Source organism: Buceros rhinoceros, unplaced genomic scaffold (assembly GCF_000710305.1).
Source record: "Buceros rhinoceros silvestris isolate BGI_N320 unplaced genomic scaffold, ASM71030v1 scaffold43486, whole genome shotgun sequence".
Classification (NCBI taxonomy): domain Eukaryota; kingdom Metazoa; phylum Chordata; class Aves; order Bucerotiformes; family Bucerotidae; genus Buceros; species Buceros rhinoceros.
In genome coordinates this window covers 9,735-23,609 of record NW_010418962.1, presented here as the reverse complement: position 1 = coordinate 23,609, position 13,875 = coordinate 9,735, and the positions used below count along the sequence as shown (strand labels likewise).

Sequence of the window (13,875 nt, the reverse complement as noted above, 5' to 3'; positions counted from 1 at the left end):
CGTGGCCCACTGCCTCTCTCCTCCGTTCCTGTCTCCCCCAGAGCTGCTGGATGACCTGTCCGAGAGCCGGGAGTGCGTCAACTGCGGCTCTATCCAGACCCCGCTGTGGAGACGGGACGGCACCGGCAACTACCTGTGCAACGCCTGCGGGCTCTACACCAAAATGAATGGCCTCAGCCGGCCCCTTATCAAGCCCCAGAAGAGAGTGGTGAGTGGGGATGGAGGGGAGGAGGGGTGTGAGAGTTGTTGTGCCCCGAGGGCCCCCCAGTCAGTGCTAGCCAGAAGGAAAGCGGGGACAAAAATGGGGAGGTGCAATCAGAGAGGGTTAGCCTGGTGATGCCCTGGCCGAATAACCAAAGTAGAGGTCCTAATCAGGTTTGCAGGTCAAAGTGGTCCCGATGAGGGGTGACAGGGCTGGCAGCTTTCTGGGTCTGGCCACCTCCAGGCCACCCTCCAGGTGAAATCACCCTCAGGCACACGGAGCATGGGCTGACTTGGCATTTTGATCCTGTCGGTGAGGGGACATTGTCTGCTCGGAAGAAACTTATGCTGCTGATGTTGGATGTTTCCAACAGAAAAAAAAAAATCAAGGTTGGAAAGTGTTTGTTCAGAGAGCTAGGAATTTCTCCAGACCTGCTTTGTTTGCTGAGAGCTCAATCCTTGGGAATGTAAGCAAGTTCTGTATATAATTCAAAGAAAACCAATTGTTTAAACAATGATAATAGCCTTTGTTTTGTTTTACTCTTAAGAATTGAGCGGCAATTTTTCTAAAAATATACTCCTAAAACTAGGGGGGAAATAAATACTACAAACCAGAACCCCTGTTTATAACTCAGGCTGGCACTGAATAGGCAAGGAGAAAATTTAACAAGCGGGAACTGCACATTATGTTTAGCAAATCTGGGTGGAGGTCAGCAGGGAGAAAGAATACACTCTTCAGTAATGGCTGTTACCGAGTGAGCCACAATAAATCAAGCAGTATAATCCAAGCTGATGTTTGGACCCCTGTGTATGGAGGTAGTGTATCAAAACCATCAGCCTTTCAAGCCCCTTCCAATCATGCCAGCTGCTTTGCTCCATGCTTGTTTTCCTAGTGTTAAAATACATCCCATTCTTTATTTCACAACCGTTTGAATTTAACACCCTTACTGGAGCAGGGAAAACCAAAACCAAACGTGTGATGAACAGAGCAGACAGTAAGTGCTTAAGAACCAATTCCACCTCTGCTGAAGACCTTTCTTTAAAAAAAAAAAAAAGGACTTAATTTAACTTTAATCCAGGGGTTAATTTCTGTGGGGTGCCTGCTTTTTCTAGCTCGTTGTCCACTAAATTTCATGACATGAGGTGCTATCTCATTACGAATGCAGCAAATGGGCCAGATCTGCTGCTTGTCTGAAGTGTCAGAGCTTGACTGGCTGTTGCACCCTAGCCCAATGCAGATTTCAAAGAGCTGATACCTGGCTTTGGCATTTCTGTGTTTCTCCTCTTTTTCCGTGTTTTTTTTTTTTTTTCCCCAAGGAGGGGTGGGGGTGAGAAGACTAAAACAGAGTCAAACTGCAGCTTGATTTCAGCCTGACACCTTGGTGAAATAACTCTGAAATAGCTCTGAGTAACAACCCCTACTGAGTACCCTGGCCATAACTATAAATCAACCATGACTGTGTGTTCATACAGTTGGAAAGATGTAGGTGAGAAGGGATAATGTTTTGAAAATGCTAAACATGTTTATATTGCTGTGAAGTTTCTGATAAAATTCCTGCTACAGAAAAGTCGATTTAGCTTCAAAACATGCCAAAAAACTCCCTGCTTGTTTGGATATGGGAACGAGCAGAAGCAATTTAAATAAAATATGTGAAGATTTATACCAGACTGAAAGAAGAACGAAAGATTTAACAGAGTGAAACATCTGACAGCATTTATCTTGCAAAGAAAGAAAATGAAGCATGTGTGTTAAGACCTTTTTTTTTTTTTTCCCAATCCATGTAAATCTCATATTGAATCAATGGGCACAGTTTGGATGCTGTGTGCACTATCGAAGTCAAAAATTGTTTTCATGAGACCTGGATTTTTAAAAATAAAAGGTATATGAGTGTGCTTCAGCCTATATTACACTTAGTTGTTCTTTTTTTTCCCTGTGAAATTAATAATGGGTTACTGATTCGAAGTTACAAAATTAGTATTTAATGTGGAGTTCTTTCTGAGCTGTGGTGTAAGATGATGGCTTACTCCTAAAGAAACTTGAGTAGATACAATTCAAGAAACTCAGTTAGTACTCTGGAATATTCTTCATTCTCTAAACATTTTTATCAGCTTCCCAAATGGCAGGCAGCTCTGCCGTATCGAAGGTGACCAAGTTACGACTAAGAACTCATCAGTAAATGATTCAAGAGGAAGGGCATCGTACCTCTAAGTAGTAATTTCGGTTATAGGTGTTTTATAGACAGCATAAGATTGATGCAATCCTTTAAAACTGACTTCTCCATGTAAACTTGTTCAGCTGCCAGAAGCAGAGCTAAACACATATTTTTAAAATATTTTTTTGACAATGCAATACTTTGAAAAAGACTAGATTTATGATGTAACTGGAATTCTTTGCTTGCGATGAACGTAAGAGAGATCACTTGTTACAAGGACTTTAATAACCCATTCACCTTCGTTTCACATGTTTATGAGGACTGCCTTCATTTATGATATACAGCCTGCAGCCATAAAGCTCCAGGTTATACTGTAATTTCTGATACAGTGTTGCTTCATCTTGGCTCCAAACTCCACGGAAGAGTGTCATAAATGGCTTGTTTGTGGTAATGACCTTGTTGTCACCCACCAGCTTTTCTGCTGGCTGAGGGGAAGCTCTGGTCTGCAGAACTTGCTCCTGAGGCATGTTGTTTTTAATGCGAGGATAAAATGGGGGATGATGAAAAGATCTTTTTCCAAAGATGCCACTATTACATATTTCCTGGGACACCCAGGAAAGTTTTCCCCAGCCATGGTGCCACTGAGGGCAGGTGGCTAAAGTAGCTGATTTTTCTGATGAGTTTGGAATATTGATGGAAGGTTCAGAGCTGCCTCTTTGCCTACCACACAGGAGAGAGGGCATTGGACCGGCTGGAGAGACGGCACAGGAGGGATATGCCTTCTCCTCAGCTGGATGAAGCTGTAGTGGAGATGTTCCTAGGTGTTCTTCTGGAGGAGGAACCAGTGCTCGGTGGCCTGAACAGAGATCCCTGGATCAGCAGCTCCTAAATGTGAATTTTGCCTTTTCTATAACTGTCCAGAGTTGCACACTCACAGTACCTCTTCACATTTGCTTTCCAGTCTCTGAAATGAGGATAATCTTGTTTTAATTCTGGGATGTTGCTAATAGATGCTACAAAAAAAAAAACCCCAAACCTATCCCTACTGCGTGTTAAAGTACTTTTTATAAACCATAAAGACACAAATCATTTGGTCCTGCCTGCCTGTTTACACCTGTGCTTGCCTATGCTTGCCTCTAGCCCTCAACCCGCCGGCTGGGCTTGTCCTGTGCCAACTGCCACACAACGACCACCACCCTGTGGCGCAGGAACGCGGAGGGTGAGCCTGTCTGCAATGCCTGTGGCCTCTACATGAAGCTCCATGGGGTAAGCAGCCACTTTGCAGAGGGCAATTCCGCACCAGCCCCCATGCTCTTTTGGGGAAGGGGTGGACCTTCTGCTTGTGGGCATCCGGTGGCTTTGAGGGGTGGCATTGGGCTTCCTCAAATTGGGGCAATGTTTCCATTGATGCTAATGGTCTTGGCTTATGGTTTGGACTGTGGTGTTAAAAAGAATGAACTAAATGCATAATATGACCAAAAAATGTGTGACATTAGAAAATGGTTATACCTTTTTAGCAAGTTATGCTTTTGACAAGTTATGTGTTTTGCTGTTGTAGCTCTTGTGACAGATTTGTACAAAGAAATCACCTTTAGATGAGTGGCAGAGGTCTTCTTGCCACCAGGATTTAAACTGGCTCTTCAGTGGGAAAAAACCAAAAACAAAAACAAGCCCCAGACCATTAATAAGATAGTTTTTCATAGAACCAGCAAAACCTTAAATGTCATTTTAGCCTTTGCTAGGCAATAATGGAGGAAGAAAATAGCTCTATCCTAACAGTGATGGAGTATGTTTTGGGAGAGACTTGGAGGCTGTTATGCCCCTGTGGATTAAGTTAAAGTCAAACACAAGTGTGAAGAGAAAGGGCATTAAGAATAATTGGCAATTGGTCAGCTCTCAAGAAAAAAGTAAATTATACCACAGGTTTAAACATTGTAACGGTAGCAAGCATACACCTGTCTTCCCTAAACTTGTGTTATCATTAAGTTAAAATGTATTTTAAGCCAATATTTTTTGTATAAGAATTATCTTTGTGATGACACAGAACAGAAAGATGAATTTTGAACACATATTTCCTACAAATATAAATTTGAATACCATAAAGCTGTATCACAGGCAGAACTGCTTACAACAACAAATACTAAGTCGATTATGGCCTAAAGCTTCTATCCTGAGACACCTACCATGATGATCTGGTTTGTGTAGCTGGTTCACAGGAAGAGAAGTATTTTTTCCCCTTACATGCATTCTTGCTTTCCAGAATTAGCCTCTGGAGATAATTCTTAAACTGACAAGTAAGTAATCAGGCATCAGATACACCCTGCTCAATTTAATTTCATATGACCTATCCCAAATGATGCTGCTTTTCCCTAAAAGTGTGTGATGTTTATCTGTGGACTGACTGAGGTGTTGGAAAAACAGTTTAGTTCACATCAAGAGAAAAGTTTCCCTGCTTTCTTTATTCAGGTAGAACTTCCCTTGAAACAACCCATTGCTTTGTCCTAATAAAATGCAGAGGTTTTTCGGAATTGGTACTGTGACACAGGAAAAATTGACTTGCTATACATTTTCAATATCACAATTTAATCTTGTAGTATGTTTGGATTTTTGATATTAGAGTACATATACAACTGGTGTGGAAATTTAATTTTTTCAGGTTCCCCGACCTCTTGCTATGAAAAAAGAAGGAATTCAGACCAGGAAGCGAAAACCTAAGAACATAAATAAGTCAAAGGCATGCTCTGGTAAATAAAAAAAGATAAGACAGTTGAGCTGCAAGAGTTTTTTCCCCCTGGCTGGAAGATATTTGTTTTTAATATCAGTTCCCAATCTTTCAGGTAACAGTACTACTGCGGTTCCTATGACTCCAACATCCACATCTTCTACTAACTCAGATGACTGTAGGAAAACCACTTCTCCCAGCACACAGACTGCAGCCTCCGGGGTAAGCCGTAAGCCTGTGTCCATATCTGTAAGCAGGCTGATCACTGTGCAATGTTATCACAGCTTTTATCTTATCTAACAGAACAATAATCTAAACAAACTTTCCAGTTCTATTAGCTGATACTGGAACAAGATTTTTGGAGGATATTACATATAGCTATAAACAGAATGACAAGCTTAAGTACCTTACAAACCTCTTAATTAAGATCTGTATAATTTTTATGATTAAGTTGATTACAGCTTAACTCCAGACATTTTGTTTTGAAATGTTCAGGTTCTTCCATTTCAAAGGTTTTCTTTTAGAGCAAAGACAATACATCATGTCCATTTGATTCTTTTAAGAAACGCTTGTGCATGTACCCCTTTTTTTCTGAAATGGTCTGATAAGAATTTATAATTGAAGCCACTGCTGCTCTCAGGTTTTCCAAAAGCCTTTTCCAAATGACTGGTAAACCCCAGCAAAACATTATCCTGCTGTATGAATGGAAACATAAAGATTTTTATTTTAAACTAAGATGTGAGCTTGAACCTTGATCCAGACCCAAGGGAAGCCAGGCTGGGGCTCCCCACTGCTGGTAGAACATAGAGGATCAGCCCTCTCTTCACGGAGGGCTCTTCAGGGGCCAGAGGCTCAGCACCTGGCAGCACCGAGCTCCAGAGGAGCACCAGAAGAGCACTGATCATCCCCTGCTTTAGTTTTGATCCTTTTTTTACATCATGTACTCAAACCATCTCAAACTTCCTTTCTTCACTCAGTTAGCATATGTGATAACAAATACTACTGCTAGAGTTGCGAAGCTTAATGTAGATTAATTTCTAACCCCTTGGCTATACATACCCACATCCACAGCCACGCCTCAGGCCTTCTGTATCCTTTAATATGCCACACAATTTCTTTGAAAAGCTTTCCTAATGTGGCTTTCTCCAGTCCTTTATTAATAAAAAGATGCTGTTTATGATAACTATTTTTCAAGATGTCTCAGTGTTCCCATGTCCAAATTCCTTTCAATAGTTTAATTCCTGATGCACAAAGTTTCATTGTGCAAGGAAGGAAAAACCCCATGTTTTCCTTTTTTTATTTTTTCTCTTCTAAATGTGATTCTTCATGGACTGACAGGGCCACCCAGTTTCAGAGGCACTGGGTTTTTGATTTGGATGCTTCCAGACAAGTGTATTACTAAAAGGGTTTGTCAGTCCAATAAAATAAACATATCACATCAAAAAAAGAGAAACACTAATCAAAAAGCAAACTGTTATTGGGTTTCAGGCTGCACCCAGTGAAATATTATGCACTGTTTTAGATTCTCCCCTAGTGTTTGTGAAGGAAAAAAATGCAGTAAAATTTTCCTTATATTGCCTTAGCAGGACTACTGATCCTGAGGAACGCCTTGAGATTTATATAACGGACAGAGTTAGAAGCACGATCCCAGCTGAGGCCGAGGCAGCAGCGTAGGCTGTGGGCAGTGCAGCCATGTGCTGCTCAGGCAAGGAGAGGCTGTGTAAATGAGCTCCCATTTCGACTATGCTGTTGCCTTCTTGGTTGGCTAAAGCCTGCCTTCCTTTCTGTAGCCCTTCTCCCTAGGAGAGCATATCTAACCTCTTATTGATAATCTTTATGTTATAATTTTAATAGTACCATTTGTAATTTAATTTTGCCAGGTGGAGCTGCATGGATACCAGAGGAGACAGGGGTGGGGGCACAGTTCATGAGCCAAAAGTCTAGTGAAGAGCAACACCCAGGGATCCTGAGACTTCTATTTACACAAATGCTGGCATCCCCCAGTGCCAGGACTTCAGTTCTCCTTGGCTTTTCTATGTTATATTAGGGTGGGAGAGGACAACCTATACAAGGATTGGGGAAATCTGTCCCTTTGTATCCAGCTAGCTTCATGGTGACATCTGCACAGCCTCTTCCCTACCATGATTCAACTGGATGTGCCCTGCCTATGCAAAGCACTTGCAAATTTCCTCTTGTGAAAAATTTAGATGAGAGGTAGTGATGGAGAGAGGCCATGGAATGTGCTAGAGTGAGGAGACTGCAACAGTGATCAGTCATATGGGCATCCCCCTGACTCGACCCTACATGAAGGGCAGTGATGTCCCACCCCTGCATTCCAGCCCCATATGTATGTAAATGAGGACAGGATTTGCAGTGGAGCAGTTGTCAGGACGTTTCGTGGGTATGGCCACATGCTTCCTTTGGGCTCCTGGCTTTGCCCAAGCATCAGCAATTCAATGGGATAGGGATGGGGAAGACTGGAGGTTGAAAGTAGAAAGCAGTGGCTCATAAGGCCGGCTCCTGTTGCCCCAAACATCATTTGGGAACACGATCATTATCTGCAAAAGAAGTGAAATACTTTCTTCTGAGCCTAAATCCTGTGTAAGAGGCTGAGCGCTCATAAAAGGGCCATTGAGGTTGTCAGGAGTGAAGGGATGTCAGCATTTTAAAGTGAGGCAGCCAGTAATCTGATAACAAGCTGAGAGAAAGATACTCTATCATAGACTTCTATTTTCCTTGAATTTTTTTTTCCCATTTGAGTTGAACCATTGATAGCCTGAAGGTTTGTATTTATTCTTAGAATAGACAATGGATTTGCACAAGGAGAAAAGCTTTTCTAGGCCATGTCAGGAGGGAAAAACCTCCTCAGATGGATGAATCCGGGTTCTGTAGTCTTTGTTTGCTTTAATGAGAATGGCGTCGATTCCTGCGAGTGGCACTGGTGACGTCACCTAAACATGGGCACCTGCTGGAAGAGCGAACCTGGCTCATCTCCGCATATTACACAACCAGCTTGGAGACTAGTTTTTGTTTTGCTCTGTTTTTACTTTTCCAGCCTTTATTCTGTGAAGAGGGGAAAATGCCAAATTGACATTAGGCAGAGAAATCTAATGACGTTTTAGAAACTGTTGTCTGAAATTTTGCAGCAATGTTGTTGCTAAACGAAACAGAGAAAATGAATTCCTCCACTGGTACAAAAGCAATTTATTATGCCTTTTATGGGAGACTGCCAAAAGAGTTTCCAGTTATGCAGAAATCTAATGGAAATGAAATTCAGCAGAATTAATTTGTGTCAGTAATATTCACTTTTTGCCCTACCTTTCTTTATCTCTTTTAAAGTAAAATAAAGGGGGTGGGGACAGAAAAAGAGAAGGGCAGCAATTACTCTTGGAAATGGCTTTGAGACTATCCATTTTAAGAAGAGAATCTTATATAATGCCATTTTTGAAAAAAATTAGCAAGAACCTTAAATGTTGATTTTACTTTCTAGCTGAAGTTTAAACCTTTAAAAGATAGGATTAATGAATTGCTGTGGGTTCAAAGTTGATTTCAAACATCCTAAAATGTAGAAGCATTTGGATCAGAGATATTTCATTGTCCCATTGTAAAGGGGCTATTTGCCAAATTCACATCTGGATCTAGGATTTAGGCCTATTTCTGTTTTCCTAAGCAGTGTAAGTACTGGGTGTCCTCTGTTACTAATATGGAAAAGATCCAGCTGCATGATACATGAAGGTGCCTTACATCCCCATAAAAAGGAAATCTGAAGGTTTCAGACAGCCTGCATCTGCACCTATACCTGCTCTCCCTTTGACACTGTGTTGAAACTGCACAGAGAAAAGATATCCAGAGTAAGTTACTAAATGAAGGGCACCATCTGTAGCGCACACCCAGTCATCTCCATGCAGGAGCTCCAACTAGTGTTATTACCAGAAGAACTTTATTCCCTTATTAGGATAAAAGACAGTATGAAAGCTGATAAAAAATCTGCTTTTTATGGCAGGACATGGAGGTCCCTTGTGCCAGGGCTTATGTCAGTAAAGGCTCAGAAGTACCAAGAGAGCTCTTCTCTCAGAAGACTCTAATGCGGCCTTTGGCTCCAGCTTGGAGCTTTCTCAGGATGACCATAATCACATACTATAGAATAACTTACAACAGCTGTCCGGCAGGTAAAACCAGTACTTACTTCCCTTGGAGGTTTGTCTTGAGAAGTGGTTCCTGACTGGCTCTTCAGTGTTATAGGGTGGAAAGTGAGAAGTGGTCTTGGGCAGGTGGTAAGTGAGCAGGAAAATGCAGTTCTAATTGTCCCCAAAATGCCTGACAATCTGGGCTGAATTACCTGAATAGTTCCTCCTGTATTTGCTTTCTTTTGTTTTCAGTAGGGAGTTCATGAGACCGTTAGAGGCAGTGTTCTTTGCTCCTTTTCAGGCAGCAGATGGTAGGATATTCATGCACGCTATAGGGGAAATCATCCTCCATACAGTATCTCCCAGAGTCTGTATGAACCAGAGATTCAACCACTTAAAAAAATCCCCTAAACACCTAGATATTGGAAAGTTGAATGGTCAAGGGTCTTTCAGACTATCTGGTGATAATATTTCAGTGGGTATAGAATAATTTCGTAGTTGTCGGGACAGAGTTTCCATGAGAAAGGCTCACCAGCATAGTTGGTAGTACCTTCACCTGGAAAATGGAAACAGGGTGCCTCAGTCCTGGTATAAGTAAATATTTATGTAAGCCAGGTGGAATGAGATCAACAGGAGACATGAGGAACATGGCAACCTAAAATACTGAATACTCTGGTAGTCAGGAGAGAACTGTTGGGAGATCTGATACTCCAATTTAAATCTTCTCTTGGTGTCCTACCTCTTCTGTGTTTGTCCTCATGCCTGGACAAATTAGAATGCTGCTTTCTTCTCCCCACTCAGTTTCATAAATTAAGTCATTAATTTTCTTTGCTCCTTGTACACATATCCAAAAGAGAGCATTTCATCTTGTATCAAACAGAACAAAGCAATCCAGATTTTTTGTTGCAGTGTGGAAAACCAAGGAAAAAGAGTATTTTTGGTTCAGCCCCAAACCTCTATATGCATATGGACACATACTTTTTTTTTTTGGTGTTTTTTTTTTTATTGCCAAAGTAATTAAGTCAATTACTCATATAGCCCTCAACAGCAAGTGGGGTCATCAGCTTTCCCAAGCCACACTGGAAGTCACCTCCCTTAGGAAATTAATAATGTATCAACCACAGGTTTATGTTGCTGTAATACAAAGGTAGAGATCAGAAGATATATTAACTTACACGTCTGCAATATAAATAAAATGATCATTTGGACTAGCAAGAAATGATGACTGCATATTAATAGGGTCCCCAAATCAGAAAAGTGAACTGTGTTTTTGCAGTGCAGAGGCTTGCTCTTCAGATGCCAGGGTGATGGTATTGGGAGAAACTGGAGATGATAGTTATTGCAGGCAGGCTGAGGCTGGAAAATTAAGAACTCCACCACAGTTTGCCACAACACATTATATGGGAAAAGGTTTTTACAAGTTTATTTCAGCTGACTATTATCAGGTGTAGGAAACCTAAAGTAGGCTAACTGAGACGAAGAGCACGTTGGATAAGACTCAGCTTACTACAGACTTAGCGTGATGTCCAACATTCATTAAGAATTTTGAACCTGTGAAGTGGACAGAGCAAAGACCTAGATCAAGGATCTTCACCAATCCTTCCAGCTGTTAGCACGACTCCTTGACCAGAGCTTTTGCCTCTAGGTTTCAGTGGTGTGGGGGAAGGCTGAGACCTCTCTCCACTCTCTGTGGTGGGCAGATGGTGCAGGAAGGAGTGGGTGGAAGAAAGCAGGAGTCATTCAGCCAGAGGTGCTGGTACTGTTCCCCAAGTGCTGGCCACACAGGCTGAGCAGCCTGCTTTTGATCTAGGCCAGCTTTAGTGAGGGTGAATTTGGCTCCAGGGTGATGACAGCAAGTTTGAGTACAATATAGGTGTCTAAGTTCCTCTGTGGCTCTGGCTAAGGTCTTCCTGTGAGCATGGTGGGCAGGTACTCTACAGAACGGCTACAGCCAATTCAGACAACCTTGCTGGGGGCTGCCTCATGACCAGCTGCTGCTTTTTTGTGTAAAAAGAACCTTTGCAGATACAAACACAACCTTCCTCTGTTTGGGAGGCAAGCTCTTCCCAATGGGCTTCGTTCATTTTTTCCTCAGGAAGCTGACCTTCTGTTGATTATCTATCCTATTATCAGATTTCAGCAGTAAAAATAAATCCATTACCTTTTTATTGATAGAGCCAGCTGTTATGAATTAGGAGAGCTTGTTGACCTCAGCAGCATTGTTCAGTTTATTTATTCCACCTGAAAAATGTCCTCTAATAACTAACTGTAGATTCTGTCATCTTTCATCTCACAAAGCTGGAGAAGTAAGAGCATAGGCAGACAGGCTTGGGAGCAGAATTGTGATTCAGCTGCATTTAAAGATTGTTTTCCATGTTTCACTTTGGGAGCTGCCTGAGCCGCTTGAATTTGTCATGACATTACCGGGGTGGAGTTTCCAGGCCTGGTGATCCTGCCCAGGTCCTGCCCGCTCTGGCTCAATGGAGCTAGGATCCAGACTTAGTTGGGCAGGGCTGGGCAGCCTTCAGACAGGACATGCCTCCATGTCCTCCCTTCTGGGGTGCCTGAGGGAGTGGTAGCTGATAACTCGCATGGAAACTGTGAGTCCCTGCGCTCCACCTTTGTAGGGCTGAATCAGGAAAAGGGTGAATTACATTTCCAAGCCCAGAAAAAAACAGGTAGCGATAAGATATTTGCCTACCAGAACAACAGCGGCAAATATGGGCAAATGGGAACCTTTCAAAGCAGCTCCTAGTAATTTTAGCTCAGGTTGAGTAAACACTGCTCAACTCTAATTTAAACCCTTCTTCCACTGTGGGGAGACTCAGGCTGTTAAAACTTATGTCCTTTGTGCTAACAAGAGACTATCTGATGTATTAGAAATTAAAAAAACCCACCACCTTTCTGAAAAACTAGGCTGATGCAAGACCAAAACTGGACTCAAAGGTTAGCGTGAAACCTGCATCATTGAATTCTACATGTGAAGTCACAGGCAAAGAGAACAGAGATATTCAATGTCACTGATTGGCAATTACGTATTTGAGAGAGTGATAAAATATGTTTCTTAGGATTAGAGTTATTTTGGCTGTTTTTTGGGACCAAGCAGTTTTTCCTTCAATCTCTGCATTTCTGGGTAGTGACTGATAGAGCAGGATCCTGATGACTGGGTGGAAGAATAGAGCCAATCAACCATTTTAATAAAAGCTAAAGAAAATACGTGAGTCTGGGTTATTTCAGACAAAAGTGACTGCTGGCAATGAGTATCTCTTTCAGAAGGTGCGGTTTTCCCTGGGTTAAGCATGGCAACAAGAACCCTGCACAGCTTCCTTCCAGTTTGGAAATTACCTTTGAATAAATGAAGCCTTGCTTTTCCTATGTCAGGACTGCTAGCTTGGCACGCCTCCAGGAGAGCCAAGAGCTGTACTCTTGAAATATAATTAAATATGTATACTTGTAACTTAAACAGCAGGCAGGAAGCTTCTGCAGTCACAGTTTGGGATAGTGTTTGGGGTTTTTTTGTTTGGTTTGGTTCTTTGGTTTTTTTTTTAAAGGAATCTTGTCCGAAGACTATCCATTAACAAGTAAATTAAGGTTTTAAAATGACATATTCAAGAGTTAATTTTGCATGAAGTCAGCTTTTAAACATTTCCTTTATCAGGTGAAAACATTGCCCCTTCTCTGTCTGGCACTGTGAATTTTTCCTTTTCATCAGATCTGCTCAGCCTCATGGGAAAAAACGATCATTTCTTTGTCTTTGTAACTCTCAATTTCTCTGTTAAAACAAATAGACTGGTTCCAGCATAGTTCAGAGGTACAACTTTGTGTGTACCAATGCTCCACTGCATGTTGTCTTTGCATGTAGTTGGTGGAATAAACAAGCTCTTCTTCCAAAGGCATAGTATTTCCATAGTATTTGAAATGAAAAGAGCATCTCCTTTAGTGGCCAGTCTTACAGGGATGAAATGGTTGTAGCTAGTGTTTTGAAGGGTGAGGAATGATTTTAGGCGTTTCAAGGTCTGAGGGTCCCAAAGAAAGCTGATTTCCAGGAGGTGCTCTGCCTCTGCTGCTGCAGACTTGGGTTGGATTTGGTTTCTCCTGCTGGGGAAGGAAAACCCTTAGACATTTTTCCAGTTTCAGGATTTTGAGGCACAGGGGCAAGCAGAGGGAAAGCAGTGGCTTTTCACAGAAATTCTGGGATAGCGGCTGTACACAAAGCCCGCTGCGTTCCCACTCACACCCCAGTGCGAGCAAAGCTCATCTGCTCTCTTTGCTCTTCTTCCTCCTTTCAGGCAAGCTCGTCGGTGATGTCTGGCCCAGGAGAGAGCACCAGTCCTGAGAGCAGCAACCTTAAGTATTCAGGTCAAGATGGGCTGTACGCAGGAGTCAGCCTGACCTCCACGGCTGAAGTAACAGCATCCGTGAGACAGGATCCCTGGTGTGCCCTGGCTCTGGCATGACCTGGTGCAAGGGAAGCTGGATCTTGGTGCTGTGCTGCAGCCCCCAGACGTTCATGCATGGTTTCTTCTGTGGAGCGGTCATGGCAGCAGAGAGAGTGCTGGCAAAGACCATTCCTCTGAAATTGTTTTCATGCCTTGGTGGCAGAGGTGTTGTTCAGCCTCTGAAAGAGGCTCTGCTGAAACATCCAATTCCTCATCTATGCAAGAAAAATAAA

General features: G+C 42.3%; 1 protein-coding gene across 1 annotated transcript; it reads left to right on the top strand.

Annotated features, from left to right (window-relative positions):
* Nucleotides 1-19: 19 nt before the first annotated feature.
* Nucleotides 20-13,660, top strand: LOC104495712 (transcription factor GATA-6; the record flags this gene model as incomplete). Its single annotated transcript, XM_010138712.1, has 5 exons — nucleotides 20-208; nucleotides 3,495-3,620; nucleotides 5,011-5,098; nucleotides 5,192-5,298; nucleotides 13,493-13,660. Coding segments are annotated over 5 exons (678 nt in total), but the record flags the coding sequence as incomplete, so codon positions are not given.
* Nucleotides 13,661-13,875: the final 215 nt, after the last annotated feature.